The sequence below is a fragment of the Molossus molossus genome, unplaced genomic scaffold (genome assembly GCF_014108415.1).
Source record: "Molossus molossus isolate mMolMol1 unplaced genomic scaffold, mMolMol1.p scaffold_m16_p_4, whole genome shotgun sequence".
NCBI lineage: Eukaryota > Metazoa > Chordata > Mammalia > Chiroptera > Molossidae > Molossus > Molossus molossus.
The window spans coordinates 79,942,869-79,964,430 of record NW_023425377.1 but is presented as its reverse complement, the minus strand read 5'-3'; the positions used below and the strand labels follow the sequence as shown (position 1 = coordinate 79,964,430).

At 49.8% G+C, this 21,562-nt stretch overlaps 1 protein-coding gene across 1 annotated transcript; it reads right to left on the bottom strand.

Moving 5' to 3' along the window:
• Positions 1–245: 245 nt before the first annotated feature.
• SGTA (small glutamine rich tetratricopeptide repeat containing alpha) lies at positions 246–20,178 on the bottom strand. Its single transcript, XM_036241332.1, has 12 exons — positions 20,114–20,178; positions 11,254–11,392; positions 10,307–10,410; positions 9,987–10,077; positions 8,708–8,807; positions 7,533–7,637; positions 6,219–6,357; positions 5,320–5,382; positions 3,882–3,919; positions 3,240–3,329; positions 2,898–3,020; positions 246–1,324 (listed from the first exon to the last, which is right to left on the bottom strand). The coding sequence occupies exons 2-11, from the start codon at positions 11,351–11,353 to the stop codon at positions 2,906–2,908; spliced, it is 945 nt and encodes a 314-aa protein (XP_036097225.1). The 5' UTR covers positions 11,354–11,392; positions 20,114–20,178; the 3' UTR covers positions 246–1,324; positions 2,898–2,905.
• Between the last annotated feature and the right edge of the window lie 1,384 nt (positions 20,179–21,562).

Here is a 21,562-nt window from a genome sequence, read left to right as displayed (position 1 = left end):
ATGGTGGGTGTGAGAGTGTGACTGTAGTCAAAGGTGAGGGAAGAACATGGGACCAGTTCAGAGGTTTGCTGTTTCTGGAACCATCCATGACCCCTGGCATAAGTGCTTAGTCATTTCACGGCAGTGATGTTATTCAGTGTGTCCTGTGTGATCTGGAAACTCTAGGCTGGGGTGGGGGGGTTCTGAAAACTTGGGGCAGAAAAAGCAGAGGTGGTACCGAGGTAAATGCAGAGACGGGCAGAGGTCACAATGTCTATTTATTCCCCACACGTTACTCTTGTCACCATGGCTAGCACTCAAGAGTTAGGGCCACCTTGCCAGGCAAGTGACAACTGCAGGTGGCTGGTGGTAGCTCTTCTTTCTACTAGTTTCCTATAACACATGGCACCAGGTTGACCTTGCAGACCACCAGGGAGCCTCCAACACTGCCATCAGCACAGAGGGACTCAGCAGATCTCCCCGGAACCCCCTGCCCAAGCAGGGGATGCAGGGATGGTCATGATGACCTTGCATCTTGGGCAGGCTACCTGGCCCTGGCTTGTGTTCCCCTCCCTGGAGGCAGCTCTTGCCTGCTTGGTAATTGCAGGCTGAGGAGGATGGCACCAGGGGCCCTAGAACAGAAGGAGGAGCCTGCTGGGATCCCATGGGCCAGGATACACAGGCAGGCTTGGGGGCCAGGCCCAAAGGTCATGATCATGACCCTCATGGTCTGTCTGGTGTGAGCACTGTGAAAAGATCAAAGAGGGTGAAAAGCACACCTATCAAAATGCTCGATTGTCCCCGAAGCTGGCCCTAGGCACCCCAAGACAGTCCCATTCCTGACAGGCGCAGGGAAAATAAAAATGTCTTTAGGAATCTGCAACTAAAGTTCTTCATGCAAAAACCTGTGGTCTGAGGGCCCGGTGGACACATGTCCAGACCGTGGCTGGCAGTGAACAAGTCCGAGCAGCCACAGTTGACTCAAAGAGAGGCTTCGGGCTTCGGACGTGGCTGGACATAAAACCGGTAGCTTCTCAGAAAGCACCCCAAGGACCATCCCCACTCCAGAATATTCTAGAAAATACTTTAGTGACTGGGTTTTTGGAGATCGGTGCTGGTCTGCGTTCACAGCTTGCTGGCTCTATTTCGATTAGGGTCCGGGAGCCATGAGGGAGTACAAAAAGGGAGGTGAGGGTGAAGGGAAAAAATAAAAAGCATAAAAATCCGTCTCATGCAGGTCCAATTTTTCTTTTTCTTTTTCCCTCTCTGGCAATCCAATAGGAGAAAATGGCAGAACGTGTGGAGGATCCAGTCAGCTGGGAAGAACCCAATGGCACTGGAATGGCTGGAAGGACAAGACACACACGGGTGGTCAGTCAGGCAGGTGCCCAGATTTGAGAGGCCACTACTGTAGTTGATGAAATCTGAATTCAGTCCACCTCTGTGTGGCCTGTAGCTGCCATGTAAGCACAGACACAGCATGGCCAGCATCACAGGTGGTTCTGGGGCCCAGATGTGAAAATGTTGGTGAAGGTATTTTGGGGATAAAGTTCCAAGGGATAACAAATACAAAATTGACCTGAGCTATGTTTTTTCTTAAAATTAAGGCAAAAAAAAGGGAGGGGGGAATACCCTAAATTAGTTGCTCTGCATGGAAAGATTAAAAACATTTTTTGCTTTTCTGTTTTTCTCATTTTCCTATTAAAAATCATGGTCAAAAGAAAAATGTGGCTCAGCCAGTGTGGCTCAGTGGTTGAGCGTCAACCCATGCACCAAGTGGTTGCGGGTTCGATTCCCAGTCAGGGCACATGCCCAGGTTGTGGGTCCAATCCACAGTGGGGAGCATGTAGGAGGCGGCCAATCAATATTCTCTCTCATTGGTGTTTCTAACTCTCCCTCTCCCTTCCTCTCTCTCTAAAACCAATAAAGAAAAAAAGTTTTTTTTTTAGAAAGAAAAAATGTGAGGAAGACGATGACACACCACAGCAGGATGTGAATGTCCTGGGTGGGACAGCTGCCTGCCAATTGTACACAGGGAGCAGAATCACTAGAGCCAGACAGGGCAGAGCAGGGGACGGCTGACCAAGCCAGCCAAGGCCTCCAGGGACCCTCCAAGTGCATTTTTAAGCAATTGTACATGTAACAAATGTTCACAGCAAAACAAAAAACAAAAGCCCGAAACCACAAAAGCCAGGCAGAATACACGGGCATTAAGGAGAGGCAGATATAGGCCCGTCCTCCCCTGCCCAGGCGATCTCATTTCACATCCACTGGGCCACCACTTTCTACAGGAGCATTCTGCCTTGCCCTGGCCGATGTGTTCAGTGGTTAGTGTTGGCCTGTGTACTGAAGTGTTGTGGGTTTGATTCCTGGTCAAGGACACCCACCTGGGTTGCAGGTTCAATCCCTGGCCCTAGTCGGGGCAATATGGAAAGCAACCAACCGAAGTGTCTCTTTCACATTGATGTCTCTCTCTCCCACTGCCCCCATCCCTCCCTTCCTTCCACTATTTATAAAAAAATCAGTGGGGGGGTCCAGCCAGTGTGGCTCAGTGGTTGAGCATCAACTCATGCACCAAGAGGTTGCCGGTCGGATTCCTGGCCAAATCCCTGGTTTGGGGCAAGCAGGAAGGAGGCGGCTAATCCATGTTCTCTCTCATCGATGTTTCTATCTCTTTCTCCCTTCCCCTCTCTCTAAAATCAACAATAAAAAATATTAAAAAGAAAAAGAAAAGCACTCTGCCAACATTTTCTGCACATTTACTGCCTGTTAAACACTCCGGCACCAGCCCTTCCAGGAAGTGTAGGGTGTCAACCCATGTTTCTCTGTGGAAGTTGGGAGAGGGAGGAGCAAAATCCAGTGGAAACACCTAGAATGGGGCGTGCACACACCTCCACCCATGGTCCTAGGGGACTCACGTGGGTGGTCATTCCTGCTGGTCATCATTGCTGGCACTGGGCGTCCGACTTCGGATCTGACTTCGAAGCTGCTCAATCAACTCTGGGTTCTGCTGCTGCATCTGCTGAGCGAACTGCTGGCCACTGTGAGAGAGGTACCAGGCTCAGCTGGGCCAGCACACACCCGGCAGGCTCCTCCAACAATCATAGGGAGGTGTTCCCAGGCATCTGTTAAGAGTCCCCACGTGCAGCCCTCAAGGGCAGTGTGGCCACTCACGGAAGGACACAGAGCCGACATTTCCACTTTCCCATGTGGAGTGCCCCTGCCCACCCACTGCATCCCCACTACGCAGGTCTACTCACGCCTGGATGAGACTGGCAAGGTCATTCTGCGAGGGGCTGGTGCCAGGAGTCCCCAAGGGGTTGTGGCTGCCGGAAATCATCCCAGACATGCTGGAAGAAGAGAACCTGTGATTCATACAGGATGGCCTAGCCCACCCAGTCCCGTAGTGGCTCCACTCAGCCCTCGGCCTCTACTAGCAAGAGATGTTTTCTGTCACCACATGGCAGGTCCCCTGGACCAAAACCCACCCTCCCATCTCCCTTTTAGCAGCCCCTGTGAATTTCGTCAGCTTTCCCAGGAAAAGCTTTTTGGCCTATAGATCTTGATTCCCAATGGGGCAATTCTGGCCCCTAAGCGACACTGAGAAGTGTCTGTGACACAAAAGGTTGCACACTGTGATTCCATTTCAGTGAAAGGTCCAGAACAGACAAATTCACAGATGGGAAGTGAGTCAGTTGTTTCCAGGGGCTGGAAAGGTGGAGTGACTACAATAAGTATGAGGTTTTTGGGGGTGGTGGAACATTCTGGAACTAGATGGTGATGACAGTTACACAACACTGTGAATACACTTAATGCCACTGAGTTGTAAACTAAATGGTTAAAACAGTAAATCAATAAAGAGATTTAAGCACAAGACCCAGGGGAGAAGGATTATCACTTACAGCTGCTGAACTTGGGGGTTGTTCATCAGGTTTGATGCCTGGAGAAAAGAACTGATCGTCAGAGGACAGCGTCCAACATGTTCTGACTGAGAACGTTCCCTCTCGAGCACCCTGGGCTCATCTGCCTCAGCACATCAAGTAGTCACCCCCGGTGCTTGCTCTCTCCCTCTTCCCTATCCCCTTTCCTCCTCCATGAGCTGAGACTCACATTTCACTCACCTATCATTTCTTCGCTGGCACCTTAGCTTTCGCTGGATGGATGTATTTTAGATCTTTTTTGGGGTCACTGAAGACAATAGGAGGGCCAGGCAGTCCCCAGTTTTGTTCTATCAGTAAACAACACTGCACTGGGCACTTTTTGCCTTTACTTTTCTCTATTGAGAACATCAGTGGAGAACCCAGGTCAGGGAGTAGAGGGTAGGAACTGAAGAGCTGCCTGCCTAGACCACTGCTCATGGGCTGCCTAACTTTCTGTAAAGGACCACAGGTTAAGTACTGTTGGCTTCCCTGGCCAGTCTCTGCCCTGACCAATCAGCTCTGCCAAAAGATGCACAAACATGTATATGCACAGTGTGGCTGTGCCAGTAAAAGTACACAGACCAGCAGCGACTAGGTGGATGAGGTCAAAAGGAGTGACTGCTATTAGGAGTCCTGGAGCTAGGGTGCCCTTTGGAGAGCTGGTACCCATTCATCCCCATCCATTGACAGAGACCCCAGCTTTTGCGTGGCGTAGGCCTACAACGAAAGCACAACCTCTGTTACTTTAGGAGGCGAGATGCTCCTTGATGTACTAAGGATATTTCTCTGACTGCCAGTGGGTCCAGATTTTTCTCTGCCTGACAGTTTGAGACCCTGTACCTTGAGGCCCTGGAGGCCAGCAGTGCAGCCAGAGGTCAAACAACATCACCCAGAAACAGACATGTGTGCACCAACTAGCTCCCACAGGTCACAACTGGGAGCCTGCTCTCACGGGACAGAAGTGCCTCCAGATTTAGGTCTTTGGTGGTACTTCCATCTCAGAGTCCCCTAGTAGTTCTGGTGTCCCATTTGAACCCACAGGCGTGGCCATATCCCTACCACTGTCCCCCTGTGACAACACCATGCTGGGGCAGAGGGGAAGTCGTTTTCCCAGGTTATTCAGCCAGGGGAGGATCTAATCTGTCCTTTGTGCTCAACACTGGGGCCATGATGCCCCCAGAGGACACATGACAACAACCAAAACACCTGTGGTTGTCATAACTGGGGGTGCTCCTGGCATGGAGTGGGTGGTGCAGGGATGCCGCTCAACACTCCAGTGCCGAGGCAGGCTCCCCACCTCAGTGACCCCAGCCCCACTGTCCTCAGTGCCGCAGCAGTGGCCCTGGTCTATGGCAGGTAGTGACATGGCAGGCCCAGGTGGTGGGCTAGGATGCTGCTGGAGAGAGATGGGGGCAGTTACCATGCTCATGAAGCCAGGGTTGTTCAGCAAGCCCGCGATGTCAAAGCTGCCGACCCCTCCCGTCTGTGGGGATGAGGAAAGTGCTGGTTAGTGGCATCAGGACACAGGGCCATGATACTGGCCCCAGAAACTGAGCGACATCCCACATAGGGCCCGTTTGAAGTTCTAAGAGAGGTTTTGCTCAATTAGATTCACTTTCAGCCTGAGCCGCCACGCTATATGGCTAGGGCTGCTTTGTAAAAAGCAGGAGCCCCGGTGTCCATCACTTGGGGAAAGCATTGTGTTAACCACATCTTACACTTTCTGATGCTCTCACATCTGGGGCCTGGAGAACCCTGGGGATGGGTCCTCCCCAGGTAACCAATTCCTAGAGACAGTTAACGCACCCAAGAGTGCACCTTTCAAACGCAAGACAGTCAACCCAGTGTCCACTCCCACCCCTTCCTCTATGGGGGCTCTCACACTCAGGCCACTATACCCCTGCCTTAGTCACCTCAGAGCCAGGCCCTACCCGAGAGACTCTCAGAATTACTCAAACTAGCCAATCCTAAGCCTGCGTCCCTCACATCACCCTTTTCTTCCCATGAAATCATAATAAAGGCTCTGGTCCACATTTCTCTCCTCTCTTTGCCTCATGACTGACCCTGGTGCTTCCCTGTGGGACCCTGCAGCACGTCCTCTGCTGTTAAAAGTTAAAAAGTCTTTCTTCCTAAGAGGCATTTCCATATATGTATCTCATACCTGATTAAACAAATGCCAGGACCCCTAAGAGCACAGACATTTTCGCACACAGGTCAAGCCCAGCCCTTAGCCCATGAACTGTGAGAGCGTCTGCCCAGCCTGTCCTGTGCTCTGCCTCTCTGACAGAATCACACTCCTTGTTCCCGAAGGGGACTCACGGGACTGGGTGTCTCTCTCAGCTTTAGTTCCGCTATCTTGAGATTGGACTTGTATGTTTCGTTGTCGGGGTCCAGCTCCAGGGCCTTCTTGTAGTAGGCCACGGCCTCTGTGTGTTTGTTCAAGCTGGAGAGCGCCAGGCTGCGGGGAGAGATGCTGGGGATGAGGGGAAGCGGCCCTGGGAGCTTCTGGCCCCTCTCTTGGCCCCCACGCCTTAAACTGTCTCCATGTCAATGTCACCATTCCTTGTCCAGTCTGGGCTCCAGTGGAGGATACAAGAGGAGGTCAGGGGAGGGTCTAAGAGGATGCACATATGACAACAATTCAAACACACAGGTGCTAGCATCCTAGTAGTGGTATCCAATACCAAGGACTTTGAAGCCCAAAGGATGTAATGCTGAGGGGACAAGGGTGGTCACATAAAGATGTTTATTTGGTCTTTGTCCCTGCTCCTGACAAAGAGCTCCTAAAATCCCTGAAATTTCCTGAGTCTCAGGTGTTCTTTGTTATTCATAAGCCCTACCCTTTAGAAAAAAAAACTGTAAACCTCACCTGTGGATAGGTTTTTATTGATTTCACAGAGAGCAGAAGGGAGAGGGAGAGCAAGAGAGAAACATCAACCAACCACCTCCTGCATGCACCCTGTCCAGGGATCAAACCCACAACCTGGGTGTATGTCCTGCTGCGAATTGAACCTGCCACCTTTCAGTGTATGGATAAACGCTCCATCCAACTGACCATAGTGGCCAGGGTTATAAGGAGCCCCTTTTGATCATACCTGAAGAGGGTGACCATATCCATGTGCCAGGAGGGTGGTGTAGCCCCAACTCCACAGAGGCAGTCTCTTGCACCCAAAATCCAGGACCATGCTGGATTTTACCTTTGTGTCTCTATCTGATTGTTCTATCTGTATCCTTTCTAACAAACTGGTAAATGTGGGTCAAGTGTTTTTCCTGAATTCTGTGAGCTGTTCTAGGGAATTATCAATCCTGAGGAGGGGGTTGTGAGAAACCCCTATTCTGGTTGGTCAGAAACATGGGTGACAACCTGGACTTGTGATTGGTGTCTGAAGTGGGGGTGGTCTTGTGGGGCTCAGCCCTGAACTGGTGGGATCTGACTACCTGTAGGTAGTTGGTGTCAGGACTGAGGTGAATGGCTGGACCTGCAGTTGGCGTTGGAAGAGTTGGTTGGCAAACCCTCCACACAATCAGAAGAGGAGGAATGTGGTGGATGCAGGGAAGGGGCGGAACAGGCCCAGACAGAGGGACTGGTCGGATTCTCCCGGCCCTTCAAAGGGCACCTGCCCAGGCACTCACCCCATCCTCCCATATGCTTTGCTGTAGGAAGGGTCTATGCAGATGGCCCGCTCGCAGTCCTGCACGGCCCCCGTGTAATTCCCCAATTTGCTGTAGGCTGCAGCTCTGGGAAAACAAAACAAAACAGATTGTTCAGAGTTGTGTTCCTTGCTGGCCACCTAGGATGAGCCATTTGCAGATGGGCCTTCGTTTCCCCATCTGTAAGGTAGGGTGGATACGGGGTTGTGAAAGGGTGTGAAGCTTTGACATGGGCATCCGTCTGCTGGGTACCTGTGCTAGGGAGCTGTGGGAAGGGTGATGTCCCGTTTGCCAGGGGAAACTAAGGCTGAGCAAGGCAGAGGGGTGTGGCCCAATGCTGCACAACAGACAGGCAGTGACAGGACCCAGTTCTAAACCTACAGTCATAGGACTTTGCCATGCAGGCTCCTCCTTTTGCAGGGAACTCATGCCCATTTTATGTTGCCAAATGAGAATGTACACCCTCTGCAACTTTTCTGTATATCTAGAATTATTTCCCCAAAAAAGAATTAAAAAAAACCAAACAAACAAAAGCACTTCTAGCCCGGAGGTGATGTGGACAACCTTTGGCATACATGCTTCTAGTGTCTTCTATACACTGTGTGTTTCCACAGCTTCCACACAGATTGTGTGATGCTGCCTCCTACTCTCCATTCAGTCTCTCTCATTAGCACAGTATTCTGTACAGTGAGCCTATGTGATAGCTAATTTGGCTTTTCCTTTAAAACCAAAGGCCAGGGTCAAATACATAATGACAGAAAGAAGATTAGACTTTGGTGGTGAGCACACAATGGTGTGTGTGTGTGTATATATAATGTCATATTATAAAGTTTTACATCTAAAACTTATTTAACATTATTAACTACTGTTACCCCAACAAATTTGTTAAAAACAAGGAAAAAGAAAAAGTATAAGCCATATGCAGTTCCTCATGTCATCTAAATTTTGGGTTATTTTCTTGGCTCCACATCTAAGTAGAGAATGGTGCCACCTAATTTTAACATCACCACTGACTCTGATTAACAGTTTGCTGGCTGCCTGACAGTACGTGTATTTGGGACTGCAGTGGGGGCAATTAGCCTACAGTATAACAGCCCATCCTGTTCACCCGGATGTGAGCCTGGGTGGCCCGGTTCCAGAGCAGGCCTGACAGGTACCTGTTACAGAAATAAACGGCGTTTGCAGGATTGAGCTCGATGGCTTTCCCGTAGAAGTGCACGGCGGCCTCAAAGTTCTCAACTTTCATCTGTTCATTTCCTAAAGAGAAAGAAAAAGAATGTACACTGGCTGTTCACAAGAGACCTGAGGGGTCTGGGGCGTCATTCTCAGCTTTCCCCAGCTCCTAACGGAAGGTCTGAGATTTCGGGGGCAGGATGCAACACTCAGGCACAGACTTCAGGGTGCTGTCTGCATCAAGTGCCTTGCAGTGGCTGGCCTGAGCCAGCATTTGGTGATGGCAGCTGTCACTGCTTTGGTTGTGGTGCTTGGAGAAATAAGTCTCAAATACTGTCATTTTCTGTCTTCTTTCAGACAGAGCCCAGTTTTAATGAGATGTAATTCACATACTACAAAACTCACCCTTTAAAAGTACACAATTGAGTGGTTTTTTAGTATATTCAGAGTTGTGCAACCATAACCTCTATGTAATTCCAGAAAATTCTATCACCCCAAAAAGCAACCCCATCCGTCCTCATTAGTAGTCAATTCCCCCCTCCCAGCCTGATAACCATGAACCCACTTCCTGTGTCTGTGGATTTGCCTGTTCTGGACATTTCACATAGACTCACACTATGTGGCCTTGTGTGTCTGGCTTCTCTCACTGAGCTTCATGTGTTCAAGGTCCATCCACATTGTAGCGGTCAGTGCTTCACTGCTTTTCATGGCTGAGTAGTATTCCAGTGCATGGATGGGCCTCTTTGTACGTATCTGATCACCAGCAGATGGACATCTGGGTTGTTTACACTTCTTGGCTATTATAAATTGTGCTCCTGTGAGCATTTGTGTACAAGTTCTTTGTGGACGTGTGTGTGCTGGGTCATGTGATCACTCTGTGTTTAACTGTTTGGGAAACTGTCAGACCATTTTCTTTTCTTTCTTTTTTTTGTGGTATATGCTCCTAGCAGGAACCGAACCCAGGATTCTCTGGTCCGCAGGCTGACGCTCAACCGCTTAGCCAAACCAGCCAGATCATTTTCTACATTAGCTGCACCACTTACATTCCTACCTGTTGTGTGTAAGGCTATGATTTCTCCACATACACCTGTGTTCTTAAAAGCTACCCCTGGCCTGGCTGGTCTCCAAAGGCTGCTTTGCTGTCTTCTGCCCAACAGCACCCCTCCTTCAGTTTCAGAGCCAGGCACCACCTGACTCACCCTCTTGAAGCCCCTGGAGTCCAGGTGGGTGAGGTGCCCAGTGGGGATGGAACCCTTATCTCACCTTCAGTTTTGAGGCGTTCTGCCTCAGCTGAGTCCTCTTCCGAAGGTGGGGTTCGCTCGGGACTCCTCAGGTTCTGTGGCATCTCCTGGCCCTAAAGCAAAGATGGCAGTCCCACTGTCTTCCTCCTCCTCCAAACCTGGCACCTTGAACCTCCCACTCCATCAGGACCCTCTGAGCTCTGATGGAGAGGAACTCAGGCCCAGTGCTCGCAATGCAGGTGCCCCACTTCCGTCACCCAGGAGGAATGTGCTTTGGAGCCACTGGCTACCCATGCTGTTCTCACTGTTCTGAGCACTGATGGGGGCAGCCCAAAAGCTCACCTTGCCTGCTGCAGCTTCAAATATTTCTGGAAGAGTCTGAGGAAGTGCAAGGTCGCTGTCTTCCACTGTCACCCCAAAAGCAGTCTCCAGGCACTGGATTGCAACTGCAAGGGACACAGAAGCATTTTCTTTTGAATGTACCCGAGTTTATGATCAAGGCTCAGGAGGCAGGGCTCGTGCTCAGTTTTCTTCAAGTGGGTTGGCAGAGACCCTTGAGCCATGGTTTGGATTCTTCCTGATTAGCCGAGAGCCTTGGGAAACTCAGGTTGGGTGGACATGCCCTTGAGCCCTGAGAGCAAGGAAGAGTGGGGGAAGATGCCCAGGAGTCTCAGGTGGGTGACATCAGGACTCTCTATGGGGTCACAATGCTAGGGCCACCTGGCTGGGAGGTTGTGGAGCTGAGCCCAGCCTGGAGTGCCACATGGGGGTCCAGATGTCGGGGATGCTCTGCTGGACTGCCCAGGAGTCTGGCTGGAACCGGAAGCTTGAGACCAGACCACCCCCTGCCAAAGTCTTCACGACTGGGCTCCTTCCAGAAGCTGCACAATTGCATGTGGGACACATAGGAGCTACTCAGAGCCCTGTGGCCACCTGTGCAGGGCTGCCCTGCCTGCCTTCTGCCCCAGGACAAACATGCCTCTCTTTCTTCCTATAGAAGGCCTGGCCTAAAGCGATGGAGGGTTGGAACCCTGTGGTGGGGAAAGAGGCCAGAGAGCTCTGTCCTGTGCCTACTCAGGGCTTGGCAGGCTTGCCTGTGAAACAAAGACAGGACCAGTGTCCATGGCTGGGCAAGTGTGTTGGCCTATCATACCCACCTTCTGATGGTTCTAGGTACCAATGAAGGGAAGATGGGGAAGAGGAGGAGCAGGAGTGGGAGGTGGTAGTGGGGGGCACAAAGCTGGAGACAGGGTACTCTACTCCCATGGCCAAAGGAGGCCTGTGTGTACCTTCCAAACTCTCCTGGGCATCAGACGAGAGCCCTCCGTGCTGCAGCTGGTCATGTAGGAAGCGGATGATGGCATAGGCCAGGCGTTTCTTGTTATCCATCTTGAGATGGGAAGAGATGATGTCCAGGGGTTTCAGGATCTGTAGACCCCAGGCAAGAGCATGAGGACTGGGCTGCTTAGATAGGCACTCCTCCACTCCACCCACTCAGATCCTGCTTCAGGCAGGACTCTGCAGAAGGTGTGTCCCCCACCCAAGCACATTGGCCAATTTTATCTGTAAGGTAAAAAGTTAACAATCCCATTTCACAGATAAGACACTGAAGCAACTAGGCTGAAAGCCCCTGCTCTTGGGCATAGCACTCCTTGTTGCTTTCACAGGAGGGTGACACAGGCCCCTGCCTGGTGGTCTTCACCTTCAGGCTGAATGGGGACACTCTAGGGCTCCCCAAGGACTCTAGGGCTGCCTTGCATGGGCTAGAGCCTTGTGGGTCTGCGAACCCCAAGTTTACAAGACACACGAGGGGTGACACAGGTATATTAGGGTTGCCTGAGCAGACTGAAAGGCTCTGCAGGGCATGGATCCCTTCCCATGCCTCTAGAGGGCCTCCTGGGTTCCTCTGCAAAGTGCCATACTGCCAGGCCAGGTGTGATTCTGCCCCAGGGGACATTGGGCTGTGTCTAGAGACATCTGTGGTTGTCATGACTGGGGGTGCTTCTGGCATTGAGTGGGTGGGGCCAGAGATGCTGCTTAACCCCTCAGTGTCCAGGATGGCCCCCTACAGAGCGTGACCAGGCCTTGATGTTCCTAATGCCAAGGTGAGGAGTGTGCTACCTGAGCACCTGTAATGCATCTGGCACTTTACACAGCATGTCTCACTTCCACCACACAGCGACCTGAGGTGCATTGTTGCTCCCATACAGAGAGAACACAGGAGTGGGATGGAGACCTACTTGCTGTCTAAGGCCCCTCATATCCACTCAGTGTAGAAGGGGAGCTACAGTGTGAAGCATCTTGGTTCCCCTGAAACACCTCCAGTGGGGTGAACAGCCTGTGCACCCTAGAAATCAAGGAGTGAGTCTCCTGACCATATAGTCATTAATCTGTCAGTGGCCAGAGATCAGAAGAGCATGTCATTAACCCCCAAGCTTTACAAGCTGGCTGACAACACATGAGCTGATGCTAGCATTCGGTGCCTAAAAGCTATGGTGCAGCACAGGACAGTTTGGTTCAGTGGTTAGAGTATCGGCCTGAGGACTAAAGGGTTGCGGGTTTGATTCTCGATCAAGGGCACATACCTGGGGTGCTGGTTCAATTCTGGGCCCTGGTCGGGTCATGCAGGAGGCAACCCATTGACGTGTCTCTCTCACATTGATGTTTCTCTCTCCCTCCCTCCCTCCCTTCCACTCTATCTAAAATCAATAGAAAAATAATCCTCTGGTGAGAATTAACAAAAAAGAAACAAACAAACAAAAATCAATGGAAAAATATCCCCCGTGAGAATTAACAGCAAAAAGTTGTGGTGCAAGGGCAGTCAAGGCAAGTGATGCTGACCATGTTCTAAGCTGTCTGTCTCTGGTTCATGAAAAACCACATCCATCAACTGCTTTTTTTTCTTTTTTAAAAAATCTTTACAGGAGAATATCTGTCTATTTATCTTCAGACAGAGTGGAAGGGAGAGAGAGAAAGAGAAACATTAATGTGAGAGAGACACATCGACTGGTTGCCTCCCGCATGACTCCGACCAGGACAACTGAGGTACGTGCCCTTGACCAGAATCGAACCCACAACTCTTTAACTGCTGAGCCAAACTGGCCAGGGCAACAACTGCTTCTCAAAAGGAGAGGAGCTAGGCACAAAAGGCCACACTACATGATTACATTTACATGAAATGCCAGAGGCAAATCCAGAGAAAGGAAGCGAGTTTGTGGCTATCAGGGGCTGGGGAATGACTGCTAATGGGGACTCGGCTTCTACCTACCTACCCACCTACCTACTTAATCTATTTAATCTTCACCTGGGGATATCTTTCTCTTTTTTATTCAGATACAGCAGGAGGGAGAGAGGAAGAGAAACATCAACCTGGGACACAGGACACGTGGAGTGGCTGCCTCCTGCACACTCAACCAGGGCTGGGGACAAATTGCAACCAAGGTACGTGTCCTTAGCAGGAACCGAACCCGGGACTCTCTGGACCGCAAGCCAATGCTGTAACCACTGAGCAAACCAGCCAGGGCGGACTTGGCTTCTTTTAAGGGTGATGGAATACTCTGGAACTCATGTTAATGGTTGTACAACTCTGAATATACTAAAATCTACTGGTTTTTATGATATGTGAACTATGTTTCAATTTCTAAAGGGGGAAAAACTTAAAATAGCTGTTTTGTACAGTTGAACAGGGAATTAGTTATAGTTACCCCTGGAAAGCTCTTGGGGGATGGTTATGAGCACCTCATTTCTGGACACAATGATCCTTTACTAAGCAAGTGCCTTTGGCCCAAGAACATCCCTGGAACTAGGTCTGGGATCAGGATGGGTCAGAGCCCGGAGGACAAATGGCCAGTCCCAGATCCAGAGGATCTTGGGGGTGATACACATGGGCTCATGGAGATCGACTACAACCTGCTTGTCTTGAAGACAGTGATGCCCCAAAAGGTGATTTGTGCTCCCCAGCTAGAGGGTACTGACAGCGAACTGGCCAACTACTCTCCTCCAAACCCAAGGACATAGACATGCTGCCTTGGAATGTCAAAAATGTTTTTGTTTTACACATATTCTTGACAGACAGCAGCATAGATTCACAGTAGCTGAAAGGTGGACAGAACTTCAATGCCCACTGATGGATGAGTGTGGACCCATCCATACCACGGAATATTATCCAGCTTTAAAAAGGAAGGAAATTCTGACACATGCTACAACATGGATGAACCTTGAGGACGTTATGTTCAGTGAAATAAATCAGACATAGGACAAATACTGTGTGATTCCACTCATAGGAGATCCTTAGGGAAGTCAAATTTACAATTAGGCCCTGGCCGGGTAGCTCAGCTGGTTAGAGCATTGTCCCCATTTGTTAAGGTTGCAGGTTTGATCCCCAGTCAGGGCCCATACAAGAATCAACCAATGAGCCCTCGCCGGTCCTATTCAGTGGTTAGAGCACTGGCCCGTGAACTGAAGAGTCGTGGGTTCAATTCCTGGTCAAGGGCATGTACCTCAGTTGCGGGTTTGATCCCCAGCCCCAGCTGGGGTCGTGAGGAAGGCAACCAATTGATTTGTCTCTCACATCAATCTCTCTCTCTCTCCCTCTCCCTCCCACTCTATCTGAAAAGAATCAACCAATGAAAGCATAAACAAGTAGAACAAATTGATGTTTCTCTCTAAAATAAATTTTAAAAAATTCACAGAAACAAAGTAGATGGTAGATGATTAGCTGGGGGAGGGAAGTTAGTGTTTAATGGGGACCGAGTTTCAGTATGGGAAGAGAAGAAAGTTCTGGAGATGGATTGTGGTGATGGTCGCACAACAACGTGAATGTACTTACTGCTGCTGAACTGTTACTTAAAAATAAGTTAAAATGGTAAATTTTAACCCTGGCCGGTTTGGCTTAGCGGTTGGAGCCTCGGCCCAGGGACCAAAGAGTTGTGGGTTCGATTCTGGTCAAGGCCATGTACCTCAGTTTCAGTTCGGTCCCTGGCACTGGTCGGGGTCGTGTGGGAGGCAACCAGTTGATGTCTGTCTGTCTCTCTCTCCCTCCCTCCCACTCTATCTGAAGATGAATAGAAAAATATCCTCGAGGATTTTTTTAAAAAATGGTAAATTTTATGTCTATTTTACTATAATTAAAAATCTGTTTCAAAGGTCCTCCTCTTAGGACATAAACCCCTGAGATCCCAGGACCCGAATCCTTTTGCATAGTCTGCTCTTAAACAGGGTCAAGTGCCACATTTTGGCAGCTACCTGCTTAGCTGAGAATGGCTTTTGTATTCTTATGTATGTAAGTGCCTGCATAATATGCTTGATTTTTGCTCATGGTCTGCAAAGCTGACATTTACACTCTACCGCCCCCAATCACTGTGATGGCAAACTGGATAGAGGCATGCCAGGGTCTTATAGAGCAGGTCGTCACAAGTTCAGACAGGTAGCAAAGCAAAATCACACAGCTGAGCAGCTGGACTTTGTCTAAGAATCTTGGGTACCACTTCTGAGCATGGTTCCCCTGCCAACCCTCAGGAGCCAGCACTGAGGTCACGTGAGATTCACACTGGGTGTCGGTGGGTGTGTGTGTGGAGAGAGAGAGAGAGAGAGCTCGAGCAAGCGAGAGAGAGATCTGCTTCCCTTCCCAGGAAACTAGTACATCCTGGTGGTGACAAGTGTTTGCTTAAGAGTAGCATAAAAAAGAAATCTGATCTTTAACATAACTATTTCCTCCCCTCCTGGATGGAGCTGAGGCCAGAATGGGTGACTACCAAGAGGGTCATCGAGGGTTTAGGAAATGGAAAAACAAAGTCACACTCATTTTTGGCATGCTTTCAGTTCTTCCAATGCTCCTGGTCCTTTGTACCTCAGCACCTTTGCTCATGCTGCTCCCACCCCTCCTGCCCTGACTGAACTAATTTAAGGCAACTCTCACTGCCTGCCTCTAGGCTTCTCCTGGTCTATTGATGTGATTTCCTCCAACACATAGAGTGTCAACAAGTCAGGGGCCCCCAGAGCCTGCTCTGGGCCAGTGCATGGATGACGGGCCAGGGATGACATCTCTTTTCCCCAGAAGACAAGATCTGGAGTCTTACCGTCTTAGATCCAGCCATTTCTCCCCAAGGCCAGCTCCATGTTGTCTTCCCTGTCCCTGTGACACATCTGAAAAAGTCCCTTTTGATGCTCTCACTTTCCTCTTCTACACAATGGGGTAACAGAGGTGTCTTCACAGGCTGTTGTGAGAATTCAGCGACCTAATGCAGGGCTTCTCCACCCAGGTACTATTGATGTATGGATCATCTTCTGTGTGAGGAACTTTCCTGTGCACTACAGGATGTTTAACAGCATCCCTGGCTCCATCTAATGTTCCCTGGGAGCTGGGGGTGGGGGCAGGATCACACCAGGCAAGACCCCCTGGGTCAGAGGATTCCATTGATTGATCCCAGGGAATTGTGTTCCATAACCATCTGACTACTGAGGTCCTAGGAGGCTGCACACATTTAAATGCACTGCCTGAGTGGGAGGAGAGAGGAGTTGAAGCAGATCCGAGCTTATACTATCTAACCATCGGGGATTTATACTGGTATCTAGAATGAGCAGGGATTAAATTCACTATTTTCCAAATAATTAACATAGGGTTCCTGTCAGCACTGCTGACATGGGGGCTGGGTCATTCTCTGTCGGGGGGGGGGGGGGATCTTCCTGGGCACTGTGGGGGGTTGGTCAGCATCCCCAACCCCCCCGACTCACTTGATCCAGGAGCACCTCCCAAGTAGTGACAATCCCAGATGTCCCCAGACATGGCCAAACCACCCCCAGCTGAAAATCTCTGCTAGGCACTAAGTGGGAAAAATAAAGGCTCTAGGTCAGCACAAATCAGATTTTCTGGCCAAATTATTTTGCTACAATTACTCTGGGAAATCTTCTATGTGCTGAGTATTGGAGTTTGGGAAGTGGGATTGTAGAAAAGGGATTGTATGTCCTTAGCAGAGGACTGGGCACAGTGTTTGACAGAGGTGGTTCCTAAAAACTGCTGCTTCTCCTCTAACCTCATTGAGTGGGGAAGACAGAGAACAGTGTGAACATCTGACTTTAATGCACGGCTTTAAGATGAACAAACTTTCTGCTCCTCACAGAGCAGGGCCCAGCCTGACACAGGGACAGCACTTTAGCTCAATGACTACTAGGCACTCTGTGTCTTTGGAACAATCACAATTTGTAGGTCTTTGGCTACTGGACAACATTCTCAAAGGCCTACTCTCTCTTAACAGTGAGGCCTGTATAAGCTCTCAGAAAGCACCGCCAGGGCACAGGGTACAGAAATGAGCCTGGTGAGGGTGGGCAGGCACTGCCCCAGGGGTCCCAGAAACAGCTCCTCTTTGGCACCTTCAGAATGCCTTCTAGCTCTCATTCTACTTTTTCATTTTATCATTAAAACAACCCTCAAAACAAAAAGCTTCTATTCCTTTTATTTCCCTGCTCTGATCAATAAAAGGAAAAAATGACATACCTTCCTAAAATGAGTGACCCACCCCTCAAACCCCAGGAAGAAGGAACTTCTGTGGGTGCTCCTCCCACCCACCCTAGGACACCACAGGTACTCAAGAAAAGCTGTCTCAAAGCTAGAACTGGGGTTTACTCCCCAAAGCACAGCCCTGTTTTCTTCTAAAATGCCACCAGGTTGTCCTACACACTTACCCTCGAAAGCTCCCTACATGTAATAAGTGTGCATGCATAGCCCCTCAGCACCGTTGTGTCACCTGCTGGGCTCCAATCCCTCTGTGCTCCACTCAAACCCACTATTCACCCTTCCTCTGATCCACTGGAAAAACTCTTACTCTCTCTTCAACACCAAGCTGCAAGGTCACCTCCTCAAACAGAGCTGGACACCCTCTTTTTCCAGCAAAGACCAAGTATTATTCCCACCTCTAGTCCAGCATCTCCTACAGACTGTAAGCCACAGGACAGATCATTTTCTTTACCCCAGCACTTGGTGGCACTTGATCTATATGGACTCAGGAATGTGAGGTCACTGTCAAATTCAGAGCCACATGACCAGGTTCCTTCGGGAGGTCATTTTCTTTGGGTCTCAGTTCATTCAGTGGAAGACTTTGGTCTTGCCTACCTACCCACAATCCCCTTTATTCCTTCAACCTTCACTGAACATTTCCCACCTCAACCTGACTTGGGTCTTGGCCAAAAAAACATAAGAACAAGTAAGACTTCAGCTCTTTCCCTGGAGCAGAGCTTAACCCCATTTAGAGTCACTCACCCTTTCAGGAATATTGAATTATAAACCTCAGGTGAAATCCTTGGAATGCCAAGGACTTTCCAGACACTGAGCTAAGTGCTGTGCATGCAATGGCTTATTCAGTGGTCAGCAAACATTTTCTGAAAAAGGCCAGAGTAAATGCCTTCAGCTTCACAGCCAACAGGGTCTCTGTGGCAACAATTCAGCACTGCTACTACAGTGTGAAAGCGGCCACAAATAATGTGTATGCCAATGGGTGTGGCTATTTCCACAAACTTCATTTACAAAAACCAGCCTCAGCTGGATTTGACTCCCTGATCAGTTTTCTGAGACCCTGAATTGCTTCACCTAATCCCCATTCTACAGAAGGAAAAACAGAGGCTTAAAAAGGGCACCACTCAAGGTCATCCAGCTAAGACACAAAACAGTGTGGAGCCCAGGTAGTCTGACTTGAGAGTCTAAACTCCAAAGTACCCTTTCCACTTCCTACAAACATGGGTGCGCATGTACATAAAAACTTTTTTATTTTTTTATTTTATTTTTTATCCTCACCCGAGGACATTTTTCCATTTTTTACTCAGATAGAGCGGGAAGGAGAGAGAGGAAGAGAGAGAAACATCGATGTGAAAGGGACACATCAAGTGGCTGCCACCCACACGACCCAACCAGGGCGTGGGACAAACTGCAGCCAAGGTACATGCCCTTAGCGGGAACCGAACCCTGGTCTCTTTGGACCGCAGGCTGACGCTCTAACCGCTGAGCCAAACCGGCCAGGGCCATAAAAACTTTATATATAACTTTTTGGGTTTCACTCCGCAGAGGTCCCACTGGTGAAGAATCACTGGTTGAGGGCAGGGTTTAACTGCTGACATTTGGGGCTGATCATTCTCTGGGCACTGTGGGGGGTTAAGCAGCACCCCTGGCCCTCCAACCACTTGATGCCAGGGGCACCCCAGCTGTGACAACCACAAATGTCCCCATCTCCGGTACCCCTGTGGGGGGTGTGTGTACAAAATCATTGGTCTAGGGAAAGTCAGACCAAACAAGTAATCAAGGATAGAAACAAAAGAAGTAAGAACATCACTGAGACACAGGTTGCACTCATGTTCTGACGCCCAATAACAAAACTAATCATTCTCTAGTGAGCCCTTAACAAATATCAAAAACCTGATTAAAGAATGTTCTCACATAGACTTTAGGAGGCACATACTTTTACAATCCCTGTAAGAAATGTGCTGCTCAGACAGGGGTTAGCGACTTGCCCAAGCTTACACAACCAGGGAGAGGTGGTGCAGCGGGTCCTCAAGCCCAGATTTCTCCCGCTTCTATCACAATATGCAGAAGACCCTAAGTGTGAAATAAAACTAACTGCTAGCCAATTTGAGCTCTCGCTTTGCACTGGGACCTGTGGTTTGAATGCTTCCCAAACCCTTCGCCTGCAAGGTAGGGGCTCTCACAATGCTTGTTTTACAGAGGGGAAAATTGAGGCTCTGAGAAGTCAAGAGGCTGGCCAACGTCACCTACCTGGAGAGCAGCGGCGCTGGGACAGGAACCCCAACCTGAGCCCCATGAACATGTCCCCTCGATTTAAAGGGACCGTTTTTCCCTACAGCAGCGGACACCCAAGGAGCGATCACTCCGTGCGGGGCGCTTTTACTTCCCGCTTTCTACCCACGGACCTGCGAACCAGCATTTCCCAGGCCTGGGGGTCCAGGGGAGGGAAGGCAGGGCCGGTGAGGGCCAGTCCGACGACGCCCGGCCTCAGTTTCCCCTCCGCACCGCCCACTCACAGCACTCAGCGGATCGCGCGGTGACTCCAGCCCTAGACTGACTTCCCCTTAAGGGCCCCTGAGCTTCGGAAGCCCCGAGCCGCGGAAGCGATGCCAGTCCGGCTCAGCGCCAAGCCCCAGACTCACCTCTCAGGCAGCCGAACCCCGACCCACCGACGGCTGCGCCTGCGCACCGCGGCGCAACCCGGCCCCGCCCCCCAGTTGGGACGCCTGCGCGGAAGGAACACGCTGGTGTTTGCTTTGATTCTGCGCAGGTGCGTCAATTGTCCAGGCAAGAGTGGAGGAAGTGACGCAATTTAGAGGCGGGAACAAGCCGGTCGTTAGGGCAACTGACCTCTGCGACCGAATGAAGGCCGAAAATGAGGAGTGACTTGTCTTCTAGAGCGGAAATGGAGTTGTGCATGGTGGGACAGTGGCGGACTCCTGCGGGTAGGAGGAGCCGGTCACGTGGTGCCGAACCGGCCACGTGGTACAGCTGCGTTTGGGTCTCTGGCGTCCAGAGCCGTCATCGGTGCTCCGTGTATGCTAGCAACTGTTATTCACTATCTTTGTTCATTTATTCACCCACTCACCCACAAATGCATTCTTTCGTTTATTCAATCCTTAAGACTTAAAGGAATACAGAAATTGTTCACAGCAGGTGCCTAGTAGTCAACAAATACTTATTGCAAGCTAACTGCAAAGACTAGAAAAGTGTTTGCTCTCATTACTTTGCATTGGGGTAGACGGATTATAAAATAGTAAACTAGTACGTACATTAATGAATTTCACTTAATGGCAAGCACTATGAGGAAAAATAGTGTTGTGGTTGAGATTGGGGAGATAAATTGGTTGGGATGGTTAGTGAGGGCCTTACTTTTTTAATGTGAATTTGGAGGATGAGGAAAATCACTCCAGGTACAGGAACAGTGAAAATGAAGACTAAAGAAGAATTAAATTTGGTGCTCTTAATAGAGAGTGAGTGATGAGAAATTCCCTAAGATGATCAGGAACTGTCCCCTACTAGTGATAAAAGTTGCCAGAAGTGTTCTCTCGATTCGTTTTTATCCTATTTAAAACGCATGTACATTTAATGCCCTGGATTACTTTAATTTTTTCAGAAATAAAAGAAGTGGGCTTTTTGGGGGAGGACAAGTTTAATTGTAGTAAATTTTTATTTCTGCGTGCCTTAGACGGTTCAAGATTTCTTTGTTTGTTTTAACCGTTAACACTAGATATAGGTCAGGTTACTACTGCATTGTTCCAAAACAACTATTGTTTGAAGTTCTGGATCCGTTTATTGAGGCTTTCTCGGTGATAATTGTTTATGTTTCTCTCTCCCTTTCTCTCCCACCCTCCCTCTCCCTCTCTCTGTCTCTTTTAAGGTAGAAAGGAAGCAGGTACAAATTAATACGGGGCCTAGGAGCCCAGGCGAAGTACTAGCAGAAAACTTAAGATGTTCAGAAAGCGTGCGCTGAGTGTGAGGGGAGCGAGCGGGAGCGAGCAGGGGGGTGGGGGTGGGTGGAGCTGGGGCGCGCGTGCGCCCTACCCTCCAGTGCACGCGTACTCCCAGCGTTCAGTGGGCGCGCGGGCGGC

What these genes read in the sequence shown, in the direction of transcription:
- SGTA (XM_036241332.1), bottom strand. Translation starts at nt 11,353, where the DNA reads ATGGATAACAAGAAACGCCTGGCCTATGCCATCATCCGCTTCCTACAT. An exon ending in ACCCTGGCTTCATGAGCATG is followed by an intron (nt 3,920 to 5,319) that starts GTAACTGCCCCC and finishes TCTTTTCTCCAG; the next exon opens with GCATCAAACCTGATGAACAA. An exon ending in CTTGCCAGTCTCATCCAGGC is followed by an intron (nt 3,021 to 3,239) that starts GTGAGTAGACCT and finishes CCTCTCTCACAG; the next exon opens with TGGCCAGCAGTTCGCTCAGC.